The sequence below is a fragment of the Cherax quadricarinatus genome, chromosome 35 (genome assembly GCF_038502225.1).
Source record: "Cherax quadricarinatus isolate ZL_2023a chromosome 35, ASM3850222v1, whole genome shotgun sequence".
Taxonomy (NCBI): domain Eukaryota; kingdom Metazoa; phylum Arthropoda; class Malacostraca; order Decapoda; family Parastacidae; genus Cherax; species Cherax quadricarinatus.
In genome coordinates, this window is record NC_091326.1 from 2,523,586 (window position 1) to 2,540,111 (window position 16,526).

The window sequence follows — 16,526 nt, forward strand, 5'->3', positions numbered from 1 at the left end:
GAAACATATAAGTGAACAGTATTTAGATAAGGCTAAAGAGGTCTTTGTGGCATTTATGGATTTGGAAAAGGCGTATGACAGGGTGGATAGGGGGGCAATGTGGCAGATGTTGCAAGTGTATGGTGTAGGAGGTAGGTTACTGAAAGCAGTGAAGAGTTTTTACGAGGATAGTGAGGCTCAAGTTAGAGTATGTAGGAAAGAGGGGAATTTTTTCCCAGTAAAAGTAGGCCTTAGACAAGGATGTGTGATGTCACCGTGGTTGTTTAATATATTTATAGATGGGGTTGTAAGAGAAGTAAATGCGAGGGTCTTGGCAAGAGGCGTGGAGTTAAAAGATAAAGAATCACACACAAAGTGGGAGTTGTCACAGCTGCTCTTTGCTGATGACACTGTGCTCTTGGGAGATTCTGAAGAGAAGTTGCAGAGATTGGTGGATGAATTTGGTAGGGTGTGCAAAAGAAGAAAATTAAAGGTGAATACAGGAAAGAGTAAGGTTATGAGGATAACAAAAAGATTAGGTGATGAAAGATTGAATATCAGATTGGAGGGAGAGAGTATGGAGGAGGTGAACGTATTCAGATATTTGGGAGTGGACGTGTCAGCGGATGGGTCTATGAAAGATGAGGTGAATCATAGAATTGATGAGGGAAAAAGAGTGAGTGGTGCACTTAGGAGTCTGTGGAGACAAAGAACTTTGTCCTTGGAGGCAAAGAGGGGAATGTATGAGAGTATAGTTTTACCAACGCTCTTATATGGGTGTGAAGCGTGGGTGATGAATGTTGCAGCGAGGAGAAGGCTGGAGGCAGTGGAGATGTCATGTCTGAGGGCAATGTGTGGTGTGAATATAATGCAGAGAATTCGTAGTTTGGAAGTTAGGAGGAGGTGCGGGATTACCAAAACTGTTGTCCAGAGGGCTGAGGAAGGGTTGTTGAGGTGGTTCGGACATGTAGAGAGAATGGAGCGAAACAGAATGACTTCAAGAGTGTATCAGTCTGTATTGGAAGGAAGGCGGGGTAGGGGTCGGCCTAGGAAGGGTTGGAGGGAGGGGGTAAAGGAGGTTTTGTGTGCGAGGGGCTTGGACTTCCAGCAGGCATGCGTGAGCGTGTTTGATAGGAGTGAATGGAGACAAATGGTTTTTAATACTTGACGTGCTGTTGGAGTGTGAGCAAAGTAACATTTATGAAGGGATTCAGGGAAACCGGCAGGCCGGACTTGAGTCCTGGAGATGGGAAGTACAGTGCCTGCACTCTGAAGGAGGGGTGTTAATGTTGCAGTTTAAAAACTGTAGTGTAAAGCACCCTTCTGGCAAGACAGTGATGGAGTGAATGATGGTGAAAGTTTTTCTTTTTCGGGCCACCCTGCCTTGGTGGGAATCGGCCGGTGTGATAATAAATAATAATAAAAAATACTGTAACTCCATATTTCTGCATATAGTATACCGTATGTACAAATATTACATAAACACCATCACCTATGTGTGTTATTGTATAGTCTTCTTTACCATTTTATTAGTACTGATACTGCAGTCAAATCTATATGGTGGTACTGTTAGGAATGCCTTGAAGGCCATTGTTTTACAATGGTCTTCAGGGGACACAAATGCTATGGGCATATAAAAAGTACAGTATGTAGATTTATTCTAGGATAAATATAAAAAAGTTAAACAATGACTTATTTCCATCTGGGTCCCTGAGTTACAATCCATAAATATTCCTGGAGCATGGAATTTTAAGAAGTACCTTACCATACATCTATAGCTACATTTATATTAAAACAAAATTACTGTCATATACCTGCATATGAGACAGCTGTTGTGAATTGTCTAATTTTTTCTGTGTTGTAATAGACATTAACCCTTAAACAGCCTTTGATGTTAGTTTATGCCAATTGGAAAATTATCGATGAAGTAAGTTTATGCCTAACTTCTAGCACCTCCAAAATGGCTGTGTTTGACTGGGTTAGGTTAACATAAAAAAAAATGGGTCTGTGCTGTGGGTGTACACAATATAAAAAAGATCGTGGTGTGTGTGTGTGTGGGGGGGGGGGGCATTGTGGGAGATAGTGGAAGCCATTACATTAATTACCATATAGCATCTTTGTGAAATGGTTATTCCAAGGAGGATTAACTGTCTACTTGACTCTTCGGATGACACTAATACTAAGGATAGTGATAAGGACTTGGAGTTATTTGAGTTCAGTACTCATTTGTGAAAGCGACACTGGAAACATCCCTTAAAACGGCCCAAATGCTGATGGTTGCATGCCTTCCACCTCAGGGGTCTCCCAGCCGGCAACAAACCACAACAATAAAGTGGAAATTGAGGTTTTTCTTGTTGTTCTGGCCAAGATCTAAGCAGTGAGGATGAGTGCTGCTGTGACTAAGTATACTAACAACATGCATTTGTAGACAAATGTGATGTGCAGGTCGGTTTTGTGGACTGTGTGTAGGCATTTCAAGTTGTAAATCAAATTGTTTTTCCACCTTGTCGATATTGCCATGCTCAAAGCATATAATGTGTACCATATAAAGACTGGCAAGAAACCAACCTACAAGAACTTCACTATGGCTGTCATCAGCCAAATCACCATTAAATACCAGATTACACCTCCTGGGCCACTACTGCATGAACAGTCAAATTCCCACTCGTCTGGGGCCTGATAAGCATTACCTAACATATGCCCAGAAGAGGTGCTATGTTTGTGTTATGAGGACGAAAAGAGCTGAAGAGAACCAGGACACCAGATGTGTGTGTAAAACCTGTGAAATATCACTCTGCATGGAACCCTGTTTCAAGGAGTTCCACGAGCTCCGTTTCTAATATCAAAGTGAGCAGTGCATACATAATGTACATAGAATATATGCAGCAAAAGGATGAACAACAATAGTAAATATGTATTGTTCAGCAAGTGAATAGAGCTTAGTTAGTGTTAGTGTTACCTAACAATAAATATAAGTGTTAGTGTTGCTGATCAATAAATATAAGTAAAATGTGATATATAAATATAGATATAACAAATATGATCTATTATAACTAGGAAAAAAAGAAAGATAACATGAATATTAAAAACAAAAAAAAAAGTAATTGCCTCATGCAGCAAGTGGATGTTACCATTTGACAACCACCGACGTAAGTACCTATCACCTTTCACCCATTTTAGTCTTATTTCAAATTTAAAATCAAGGAGAATTATTTGGAATTTTTTTTCAGATCTCTGGCATTGGGAGCACATTTATTTTTGATCCTTCGGCAGTTTAAGGGTTAATGAGTGGGCAGGTTTTCCTTTATTGCAGCATATCTTTTTAAATAAATGATAGATATTTCCTACTTTACAGTTTTTCACTTGATCAGTGTTATAGTATATTGTTAATATTTTATTTTTTCTTTCTACTGACAGTAATTCAAGTTTTTTTTTTTTTCAGAGAATCAGATGCACTTCACATATTATATACGTCCACCAAGTAAAATAATAGAATTTTCTCCTCCTAATGCAAGAGGAAAGCCTAAATTAGTGTTAAAAAGTACTCTTAAGGACATTCATCATGTGTGGGAAAGGTTGGTAAATCTCTGGAATCTTACTTGGTACTTAATTAGAGAAATGGACAGACGGTTTTCTTTACCGATTAGTTGATTTTCACCAAGGCAAAGTGACTTAAAGGAAATACAGGTCGGCCATCACTAATCTGGCATCACTGGGACCTGTAGTGTGCCAGATTAGCGAGTTTGCCAGATTACCGAGTGGTTAGGTAATACATTTAATTAACCTACCAGTAGAGACTTTCTGCTACATCATCCTCATTGTCATAACTGGTTTCTCCTCCACTGGCTTGCTGCTGTGGATTTACAACCATCTGCACAATTTCTGAGTCAGTATAATGATGAAATTTGAAATTATGCTAGCTGAAATTAGTGCTGGATTACTGATGGAACTGGATAACTGATTGCCGGATTAGTGATGGCCGACCTGTACTGTATTCACTTGCCATAAGTGCGTAGATATTACAATTTAAATGACCCTGTGAACTCCATCATCCTCTGTGAACAAAATTCCCATTTGCATCTTGATGCTACTCTTTCTTAATTGCTTGTCTTCTAATTTATTACCCATCTTGCTTGTCTTCTTCCTCATTAGCTATCTTCCTTCTTCATTATGTCCAAACTGATGATTTGCGCTGATATACTTCCTCATTATTTATGTTCCATCTTGGTGATTGTCTTTCTCCATCTATATCATTAATTTCGTGTACTATACATATCTTACTCAAACTTTTGTACAGTAATTTCTTTTGACTTTTTTATCAAGAGGAGCTGGTGGTGACTGAAAAGTATTAAGCATGGAAATAAATGGTATAAAATACCGACACAATGGAAATATAAACACATATGCAGTATAATATCCATAGGAGAGTGGAACAGAATTCTTCCTCCGTAAGCCATGCGTGTCGTAAGAGGCGACTAAAATGCCGGAAGCAAGGGGCTAGTAACCCATTCTCCTGTATATATTACTAAATGTAAAAGGAGAAACTTTCATTTTTCCTTTTGGGCCACCCCGCCTTGGTGGGATACAGCCGGTGTGTTGAAAGAAGAAGATGCAGTATAATATGTTCGTTTATTTGTTTTTTCCTGCGCTCACTCAGAATCTGCAGCAATGAGTTCCTTGAAGAAGAATGCACTATAATTGAACAAGTACATGTATTTTCCAAACTTCACTATCCTCATCACTTCATCAGAGACTGCAGACGAAGGGCATTAATCATCTTCAACACACCCAGAGAAGACACTGCCGAGAAGAGATACATAGTCCTCCCCACCAACTCCATTGCCAAACACGTTTCCAACATCTTTTCCAATACCTCATTCCAAGTATCTACCTCCACAACCACGACAGTCAGGGACATTACCAGTAATAGACAGGACAAGCTTCCATCCTCTGCAGGGGTATACATAATCCCTTGTAATGACGTGGGTGAAACATCAAAAGACCTCCAAACATGTATTTCAGAACACCAGTACGCAAGCAGGTCTAACGATACAAGAAATGCCTGTGTACAACACCGTAATTCACACAACCATTTAATAAACTACAGAAACTCAAGACTTATCGCCAGAGAGGACAACACTCAGTACCGAAGAATCCTGGAATCATCGCTTATCTCTATATCCAGCAACTTCAACCAGAACAATGGCTTCTATAACATAGCTGAACCACTTGCCAAGAAACTTCTTCATCGCTATCCCACATAAGAACTTAGGAATAGAGGAACACTGCAGAAGGTCTGCTCACAAACTTATCCAGTCTCCCTTCCAAGCTACCCAAGATTTTAGACTCTATAACCCCACTTGGTAGATCATCAGATGCAGCATTCTCTACCTGACCCAGCATTCTGAACCTGACTATAAATACTCATGTACCTTCCACCCCAGGTAGATCTGTTTGTGACTTGAAAAAGCCCACTGTGTGGGCAAAATGTTGTCAATAAAGGATCACATTATACTGCATATGTGTTTATATTTCCAAGTATTGAGCAAGTATGAAGTTTGATGGGATATTGTTTGATGCAGTGAAAAGTTTTTTCTTAGAAAGCTAGGCATTTGAGAGTTATTGGTGTAATGACTGACTGGTTTGGTACACAGGGAACCTTTACCATATGCTCCTATTTGGTCCCTGAAAAAATCATGTAATGTGCAAGTAATTGTAATGAAGAGAGAGCATTTTATAGACCTAATTTTGGGAGTGTTAGCAAAGTAACATTTATGTAGGGATTTAGGGAAATGACTAGTTGAACTTCAATCCTGGAGGTGGGGGTGCCTGCACTCTGAAGGAGAGGTGGGAATATTTGCAGTTTTGAACTGGAGTACGGTGCCAGTCTGGCAGGACAGTGATGGAGTGAATGATGGTGAAAGTGTTTTTTTTTTTTTTTTTTGGGCCATCCTGCCTTTATGGGAAATGGCCAGTGTGTTAAAAAAAATACTGGAAGTCAAGGGCACATTTGATGCAGATCTCAGGAAACCATTTTCATGAAGAAGAGGGACAATCCTGTAATTCTGGAAAGTGAGATAGGGTTAGTAGGTTGGTACATAGGTAAATGGCAGCCATCCAAGGAAGTACTGTACTACCATCCTGTCATATGGGTGTAAAATGGAAACATTAGATGATCTGCACTGTGACAGAAGTGCTAATCTTATATATTATTGAAATTTTTTAAATGATTGGATCTCTTGCATTGCTGACTCACGAAATTGTAATGACACGATTGCAAGCAAACCATACCACGGGCGGGGATAGAACCCGCGATCAGAGAGTCTCAAAACTCCAGACCGTCGCATTAGCCACTGGACCAACTAGCCACAATAAGATTCGTCCAACTAGGTATATTTCTATACCATAGGAAGGTTAGCATAGGCACCACTGTGACCACAAATGCATTTGTGGTCACATTGCTCTTTGTAAATACATTCTCTCTTTAAAAATTTATCTGGTACTATTTTATCATTGTCATGTTGATATCATGATTATTTTGGCATTTTCTCAGAGTTGTGGATAGCAGCCAAGATGAGATGAGCATCACTGAACTCAGGGAGTTTTTTTCTTATATGGATAGTATTGCTTCGGAGTCAATATATCTGCCTTCTTCATATCTGCATCTTCATCAGTTGTATACGCCTTGCATCATGCTCAATGGTGATGGCAAGGTAAGTTGTGGTGAATATTTTTTGCAATTTTTTTTTTTTTTTTTCAACAAGTCGGCCGTCTCCCACCGAGGCAGAGTGACCCAAAGAGAAAGAAAATTCCCAAAAAGAAAATACTTTCATCATCATTCAACACTTTCACCTCACTCACACATAATCACTGTTTGTGCAGAGGTGCCCAGAATACAACAGTTTAGAAGTATATACTTATAAAAATACACAATATATCTCTCCAAACTGCCAATATCCCAAACCCTTCCTTTAGAGTGCAGGCATTGTACTTCCCATTTCCAGGACTCAAGTCCGGTTATATAAAATACCCGGTTTCCCTGAATCCTTTCACTAAATATTACCCTGCTCACACTCCAACAGATCGTCAGGTCCCAAATACCATTTGTCTCCATTCACTCCTATCTAACACGCTCATGCACGCTTGCTGGAAGTCCAAACCCCTCGCCCACAACACCTCCTTTACCCCCACCCTCCAACCTTTTCGAGGACGACCCCTACCCCGCCTTCCTTCCCCTGCAGATTTATACGCTCTCCATGTCATTCTACTTCAATCCATTCTCTCTAAATGACCAAACCACCTCAACAACCCCTCTTCAGCCCTCTGACATTATAATACTTTTATTAACTCCACACCTCCTAATTTCCACACTCCGAATTTTCTGCATAATATTTACACCACACTTTGCTCTTAGACAGGACATCTCCACTGCCTCCAACCATCTCCTCGCTGCAGCATTTACAACCCAAGCTTCACACCCATATAAGAGTGTTGGTACTACTATACTTTCATACATTCCCTTCTTTGCCTCCATAGATAAAATTTTTTGCCTCCACATGTACCTCAATGCACCACTCACCTTTTTTCCTTCATCAATTCTATGATTAACCTCATCCTTCATAAATCCATCCGCTGACACGTCAACTCCCAAATATCTGAAAACATTAAATTTATTAATTTTTTAACATCCCTGCCATCTCTCACCAAGGCAGGATGACCTGGCAAAAAAGAAAACACTTTTACTGTAACTCATTCAATTACTGTCTTGCCAGAAGAGCGATGACATCACACTTCAGATGCCCCTCCAAACTGTAACATGTCCACCCCTTCCTCAGAGTGCAGGCTGTACTTCCCACCTCATGGACTCAAGTCCAGCTAATCAGTTTCCCTGAATGCCATCATAAATGTTACTTTGCTCTCACTCCAACAGTGTGTAACACAAGCTTGTTGAATGTCCAAGCCTCTTTACTCCCTCCCTCCCACCTTTCCTAGGATGACCCCTACCTCTCCTTTTCTCCACCTCAGATTTATACTCCCTTGTAGTCATTCTATTCTTCTTCAGTCTTGCTAAATGTCCAAACTTCTTCAACAACCCTTCCTCAGCCCTTTGAATAGTACTTTTGGCAACTTCACACCTCCTAATCTCCATACATTGCAACATCGCCACATTGCTCCCCTATCCACCCTATCATATGCCTTTTCTAGGTCCATAAATGCAATGAAAAGTTCTTGACCTTCATCTGAGTATTGCTCACTTACATCCTTTAATGTAAACACTTGGTCTACACATCTACCCTTTCTAAAAACCTCCTTGTTTCTTTGCAATCCACTGTCTTGCCCATAATTCTTTCAGTAATAACTCAACTATACATTTTATCTGGTATACTCAACAGGCTTATTTGCCTATAATTCTTACACTCTCTTTCACCCCATTTTTCTTCATACGAAGGAACTATGCATTCTCTTTGCAAGTCTAGGTATCTTCCTCTCTCTTTCATTAATCCTTTTCATTCTACCCATTGCAAGAAATCACTGCCTCCCTGTCTTCATCATTCAGCAGTTCCTCAAAATATTTCCTCCATCTCCCAGCACCTCCACCTCCCAATGTAATGACTCTTCTCTCTTGTTTTCAATTGTTAAATTTATTCATTCTCTAGGCTTTTTCCACTTGTCGATCTCACTCCAAAACTTTTTTTATCTCAAAAAATTTGTTGATAAAACCTCTCCCACTCTCTCATTACCTCTCCTTTTACACTCTCTTGCCATCCTTTTAACCTCTTTTACTCTCCATATATTCCTCCCTTAGTATATAACTTCTGCATTGTTAAAACCTTTCATATGCCAACTTTTTCTCCCTTACCATTACCACCTTTACCTCATCACTCCTCTTCATTCCTGTACTCTCCCTCCTATACCCACAAACTTCTGCTGCACATTCTAACACTGCATTTTTAAATCTACCTCATACCTCCTTTAACCCTTTCTCATTACTCATACTCTAATCTATCTTTCTCCCTAACTATCTTCTCTAATTTATAAACTTTCACTTCTCTCTTATATACTGATGAATAAATATTTCTGGAGATAATTACCCAACAGCCTGGTACCACAACATTGCATTGGTGCATTATATTTTTAGTTCACAGTATGTTTAAGAAAGAATAGACTCAGACATGTATTTTCTTACAGGTGAAATTAACATGTGACCGGAGTGCATCAGTGTTGCTCAACCACCTTATGGATATTTTTATTCAGAGTACAAATTGCTCTGCTCTTAAGGATCTTTTGAATGTAAGTCCTTGTACACAATACAGTATATACATAGTGAATCATTGATTATCTAGCAGTCAGTATATGCATTAGATCACTGAATATCCAAAATCAATTATTTAGATTCCAACATTATCTGGTGGTCTTGTTCAATCTGGCACCTGAACAGATAATAAAAAAAATGGAATGTGTAAAACAATGGGGCTCTAAAAACTTGTGATCATCCAGTGTTGTTGAAAATCTTTTTCACCCTTCCCTCTTCCAGAATAGTTAATAATGTACTGAACAAGTTCACTCTGTGAATTTGCATAGAGATTTGCTTTTGAATTATGTGATGTCCCATTTCAGTAATTCCATTTATGCTAAATAAATTCGCCATATTCAATCTGTGCATACATATTGAAGTTTCTTTATTTGTGGAATTAAATGCTGATGACCTGATTGAGCGTAGTATAGCTGCCATTAGCCTAGAACTTATCTACTACTATACGAAAATGAGGGATACCTATACACTTGTCCTGGACATTTGTTGGGAAGGGGGCAACATTTCTAGAGGCCCCATGGAAACTAGTTTGAGTGCTTCAATTTTTCTCTCTGAGCAGTTGGAATTTGTCTTCGTTCAATAAATTCCAACTGCTCAGTTACGGAAAGAATACAGTTCTCAAAAGAACCACAAAATACTTTAAATCTACTTTGGTGTAAGGAAAGAGGTACTGGTACCTGATAATACATATGAGGGGGTGAACAAAAAGTTGTAAGACTTTGCCTTTATTTTAAAGAATAGCAGACAAATAGTATTTTTATGACTTGTTGTCATGAATGGAATCTTTCTCAAATTGTACACACTTGTCCCAACATTTCTGATACTATTGGAAGCAATGCTGGAAGTCTTCAACTAAGTTTTTTGAGCTCTTCTGTCACATTTTTCTGGATGGTTTGAATGTCATCGAATCTCTTTCCTTTCAGCTTCATTTTGATTCTGGGAACAAGAGTAGTACATGTCAGAGCAAACTTAAGTTCAGATTTGAATTCAGCATCCCAAAATCAGTTAGAAATGTTTTTAAATGTGAACTGAAACCTTTGCTGACTTGTAGTTTTACATGTTATTCAGTAGGCTCATTCACTTCCACTTCTAGACTTAGCTTCAAGGTGGGTGAATGTTAATATAGGCACTTCTAGTAGCCCTGGTATTTCCTGGATTTCCCTACCATGCATTGTTGTCCTTGGCCAAAAATAAGTGGCTGCTGGTAATATTAGACTTTTCTTTATATTTATATAGATCCAGTATCTTCTTCTTTCAACAAACTGGCCATATCCCACTGAGGCAGGGTGGCCCAAAGAGGAAAACAAATGTTTCTCTTTTAAACTTTAGTAATGTATACAGGAAAAGGGATTACTAGCCCTTTGCTCCCAGCATGTTAGCTGCCTCCCATGATACACATGACTCATGGAGGAAGAATTCTGTTCCACTTCTCCATGGAGATAAGGGGAAATAAACAAGAACAAGAACTAGTAAGAAAATAGAAGAAAACCCAGAGGGGTGTGTATATTTTTTTTTTTTTTTCAACAAGTCGGCCATCTCCCACCGAGGCAGGGTGACCCAAAAAAGAAAGAAAATCCCAAAAAGAAAATACTTTCATCATTCAACACTTTCACCACACTCACACATTATCACTGTTTTTGCAGAGGTGCTCAGAATACAACAGTTTAGAAGCATACACATATAAAGATACACAACATATCCCTCCAAACTGCCAATATCCCAAACCCCTCCTTTAAAGTGCAGGCATTGTACTTCCCATTTCCAGGACTCAAGTCCAACTATATGAAAATAACCGGTTTCCCTGAATCCCTTCACTAAATATTACCCTACTCACACTCCAACAGATGGTCAGGTCCCAAGTACCATTCGTCTCCATTCACTCCTGTTTAACACGCTCATACACGCTTGTTGGAAGTCCAAGCCTCTTGCCCACAAAACCTCCTTTATCCCCTCTCTCCAACCTTTTCTAGGACGACCCCTACCCCTCCTTCCTTCCCCTATTGATTTATATGCTTCCCATGTCATTCTACTTTGATCCATTCTCTCTAAATGACCAAACCACCTCAACAACCCCTCTTCTGCCCTCTGACTAATACTTTTATTAACTCCACACCTTTTCCTAATTTCCACACTCCGAATTTTCTGCATAATATTTACACCACACATTGCCCTTAAACAGGACATCTCCACTGCCTCCAACCGTCTCCTCGCTGCTGCATTTACCACCCAAGCTTTACACCCATATAAGAGTGTTGGTACTACTATACTTTCATACATTCCCTTCTTTGCCTCCATAGATAACATTTTTTGACTCCACGTATACCTCAACGCACCACTCACCTTTTTTCCCTCATCAATTCTATGATTAACCTCATCCTTCATAAATCCATCCGCCGACACGTCAACTCCCAAGTATCTGAAAACATTCACTTCTTCCATACTCCTCCTCCCCAATTTGATATCCAATTTTTCTTTATCTAAATCATTTGATACCCTCATCACCTTACTCTTTTCCTATGTTCACTTTCAACTTTCTACCTTTACACACATTCCCAAACTCATCCACTAACCTTTGCAATTTTTCTTTAGAATCTCCCATAAGCACAGTATCATCAGCAAAAAGTAACTGTGTCAATTCCCATTTTGAATTTGATTCCCCAAAATTTAATCCCACCCCTCTCCCGAACACCGTAGCATTTACTTCCTTTACAACCCCATCTATAAATATATTAAACAACCATGGTGACATTACACATCCCTGTCTAAGACCTGTTTTTACCGGGAAGTATTCTCCCTCTCTTCTACACACCCTAACCTGAGCCTCACTATCCTCATAAAAACTCTTTACAGCATTTAATAACTTACCACCTATTCCATATACTTGCAACATCTGCCACATTGCTCCTCTATCCACTCTATCATATGCCTTTTCTAAATCCATAAATGCAATAAAAACTTCCCTACCTTTATCTAAATACTGTTCACATATATGCTTCAATGTAAACACTTGATCTACACATCCTCTACCCACTCTGAAACCTCCTTGCTCATCCGCAATCCTACATTCTGTCTTACCTCTAATTCTTTCATTTATAACCCTACCGTACACTTTTCCTGGTATACTCAGTGTATACTGTGTGTATATATATACTGTATATATATACAGTGGACCCCCGCATAACAATCACCTCCGAATGCGACCAATTATGTAAGTGTATTTATGTAAGTGCGTTTGTACGTGTATGTTTGGGGGTCTGAAATGGACTAATCTACTTCTCAATATTCCTTATGGGAACAAATTCGGTCAGTACTGGCACCTGAACATACTTCTGGAGTGAAAAAATATCGTTAACTGGGGGTCCACTGTATTTTTTTTTCAACAAACCGGCCATATCCCACCAAGGCAGGGTGGCCCAAAAAGAAAAACTAAAGTTTCTCTTTTTAAATTTAGTAATTTATACAGGAGAAGGGGTTACTAGGCCCTTGCTCCTGGCATTTTAGTCGCCTCTAACAACACGCATGGCTTCCGGAGGAAAAATTCTGTTCCACTTTCCCATGGAGATAAGAGGAAATAAACAAGAACTAGAAAGAAAATAGAAGAAAACCCAGAGGGGTGTGTATCTATATGCGTGTACATATATATAATTGCTTTTGCACCATCATAAATTCGAAATGTCATAAATCAAATCGTCGTAAGTCATGGAGCACCTGTATGCAATATGTATTACTTTTCTTTGCTAAATTTTTCGTAGTATACATTTTTAATGCAGTGTACATATTTTTATTTTTCAGGAGATTGATGTATTTCAAGATGAAAGTTTTGGAAGCAATTGAAGAATAGATGCCAAAATTACAACAAATATTTAGTTTTAAAGGAGCAGTTACCCTTGTAACTGTGCTTTTAATATATTAATTAGCTTGTAAATATTAGCTCAATCACTCATTAAAGTGCTTTTAAATTTGATAATAGGTTTTGAAGGAATTTCCTGTAGTATATTTTTAACACTTTTGAAAACTATACTTTTTTTTATATTTATTATGTGTATTTCTTTATTAAATTTGCCTTATAATCTTTTAAAATATTGTTTTTATTAGTTATTTTATTAAAAAGACAGGTTTACTGTCATTTTTTTGTAAATCTTTAAAATTAGCTTTTGTTTTATATGAATGAAGTGGACAGTGTTGTACATTATTGCACATGAAAGAATGAGTGTTTGTGTGTGTCATTATAGGAATTATATTCTAAGACCATTGTAAATGATGTTATTATCAAGGCTTTAACTTTTATCTTAAGAATTTTGTATTTTGTATTTTTCACTCAGTACAATGATCTCTTCTGTATGCTCTTTGAGTATGTACATTACTTGGAAAAATTGGGAAAAATTATCACTGTAAGAAAGTTCTATTTAAAAAACTAGTGACTTGCTTGTATTGTTTTTAAGCACGTCAGCCACATCGCACCGATTAATGGGACTCAGAGAAAAACGCATTCACCATTCGTTCAGTAGGAGACAACTTAACTCAGTGCAGCACTTGCATCGAAGAATGGGTTGAACTATGGTAGTTTGAAGAGTCTTGGAACTCTGATGCCCATGTATTTTTGGCAAGGCAGCTGTTGAATGATAGTGAATGTGTTTTCTTCTTTGGGTCACCCTGCCTTGTTAGGAGATGGCTTGTGTAGTAAAAAAAAAACAGATTGTATTTTTTTTAGACTCTTATTCATAATCAGTGCAAACTCTTGATTTACTTTAAAAATTTAGAAAAATAATTGGCATTAAACATTCATAAAGTGCCATTAAATGAAGAAAGTTTTGTAAATGTTCCCAATGTATATTTTGTGATGTATTTCATGTAGATCACATTAAGATGAGTCTTCGCTCAAAAAGTGGATGTAGGACAGAGGAGTTTTTTAGCATGAGAATAGGTAGAAATTAGATGTGTGCAACATTGGATATTTTTATTAGGAATGAAATAGCTCCTGGTGAGTGATATGTATCCTAATAAAAATTTTCAAACTTATACATGTCTAATTTATACATTTGTCACTACAATATTATATTTTGATCGTGACAGTCCATTGGTAAACATGAAAAGAACGGTGTACACAGATGATACATTAAAATGGATGAGAGTATATCCACCTATACAATCATTTTGTAGCTCTTCAGACTAGTTCAAATCACACAAGTATTCTTGATTTAAATTCTTAACTTCATGTCGTTTGGAACTTTGAAATAAATTTAATAGTGACCTGTATATGTGTATGAAATTACAGGTACACTTTTTCCTTGCTTTGTTCAATTTGTTTTCACTTGGTGTCAATTTGCTATTACACGATGTACCGCTTCTGTCGATATACATTCGCCATATGATATTGGTGTGCTCTACAAAGTGAACTCATGATTCTTGTTATGTGGAAGTATTGTTGACAGACTGACTTGAGCTTAATACAGCTGCCATTAGCCTGGAATGCACGGTGTATATGGTATAAAGTGAGGGGACACACACCTGTAGATATTGTGTACTGATGAGTAATAATGCAGAAAAATTGTGGTCATTCTGATACTTTCACATTTTTGTTGTGCACTCTTGTTTTTTTAACTCGAGTCATCTCCCTCCAAGGCAGGGTGATTCAAAGAAGGAATTGCATTCACCATCATTCATTCGATTCCTTTTGCAGATGCTGCCCTTCTCAAGTCTGGCTAATCGGTTTCCTTGAATCCTTTCACAAATGTTACCATTCACTCCTTTTTAACACTCAAGCCTGCTGGATGCTCAAGCTCCTAAAATTCAAAATCTCCTTTACCTTTCCCCTCCGACTGTTCCTGGGACGATCTCTGCCCCACTTAACCTTCTATCCCTTTGTCATCCTATCCCTCTCCATCCCCTCTATATTCCCACACCACCTCAACCTTTCCTTAGCCCTCTGAATTAAACCCTTGATGGCCCCACATTTTTTTTTTTTTTTTTTTTTAATTTTTATGCCCAACTATTTTTATGTCCAACTACTCCGTTATGGAAAACTGGAGGAGATAATAACTAGAACAGAGTATACTACTGACTCCGGCCATACAATAGAACGGAAAAATAATGTAAGGGACCTGGGAGTAGTAATGTCTGAGGATCTCACTTTCAAGGATTACAACAGTGCCACGATCGCACATGCAAAGAAAATGATAAGATGGATAATGAGAACTTTCAAAACGAGAGATGCCAAGCCCATGATGATCCTTTTCAAATCACTTGTTGTCTCTAGGCTGGAATACTGCTGTACATTAACATCTCCATTCAAAGCAGGTGAAATCGCAGATCTAGAGAGTGTACAGAGATCCTTTACTGCACGTATAAGTTCTGTCAAGCACCTTAGCTACTGGGAACGCTTGGAAGCACTTGACTTGTACTCGTTGGAACGCAGGAGGGAGAGATATATCATAATCTACACTTGGAAAATCTTGGAAGGAATGGTCCCAAATCTGCACACACAAATCACTCCCTACGAAAGTAAAAGACTGGGCAGGCGATGCAAAATGCCCCCAATAAAAAGTAGGGGCGCCATTGGTACACTAAGAGAAAACACCATAAGTGTCCGGGGCCCAAAACTGTTCAACAGCCTCCCATCAAGCATTAGGGGAATTGCCAATAAACCCCTGGCTGCCTTCAAGAGAGAGCTGGACAGATACCTAAAGTCAGTGCCGGATCAGCCGGGCTGTGGCTCGTACGTTGGACTGTGTGCGGCCAGCAGTAACAGCCTAGTTGATCAGGCCCTGATCCATCGGGAGGCCTGGTCATGGACCGGGCCGCGGGGGCGTTGATCCCTGGAATAACCTCCAGGTAACCTCCAGGTAACCAGGTATGCTCCAAATTTTGAGCATGAAGTTTTCAAATATGATGTCTTCTCTGCCTCCAGCCTTCTCACTGCAGCATTCAAAACTTGTATACTTTTACATACATGGCACCATTTATGTGCACATTATTTATACGCTTGATGCAATATACATACTATAGTAAAAGAAAAATATTTTCCTTCTGAACTTAGGTCACCATTTTAGCTGTAAGTCATTATCATTATTGCATCATTTGTAGATGACTGTTTCCAGCGATTCTGAATGGAGTTGTGCTGTTTGGGCAGTTGGACAAATACGCAAAACTGTCCAAACATAAATCTTCTTTCAGCAAACCAGCCGTATCCCACCGAAACATGGTGGCCCATAAAGAAAAACAAAAGTTTCTCTTA

General features: G+C 38.7%; 1 protein-coding gene across 1 annotated transcript in view; it reads left to right on the plus strand.

Moving 5' to 3' along the window:
* The window catches only part of LOC128695201 (uncharacterized), a 52,233-nt gene extending 35,983 nt beyond the window's left edge, over positions 1-16,250 (plus strand). The window contains exons 8-11 of the mRNA XM_053785720.2: positions 3,422-3,554; positions 6,533-6,692; positions 9,169-9,270; positions 13,085-16,250. Of these exons, the coding sequence (XP_053641695.1) occupies positions 3,422-3,554; positions 6,533-6,692; positions 9,169-9,270; positions 13,085-13,126 (437 nt within the window). The 3' untranslated portion in view covers positions 13,127-16,250. The remainder of the gene's footprint in view (positions 1-3,421; positions 3,555-6,532; positions 6,693-9,168; positions 9,271-13,084) is intronic.
* The last annotated feature ends 276 nt before the right edge of the window (positions 16,251-16,526 follow it).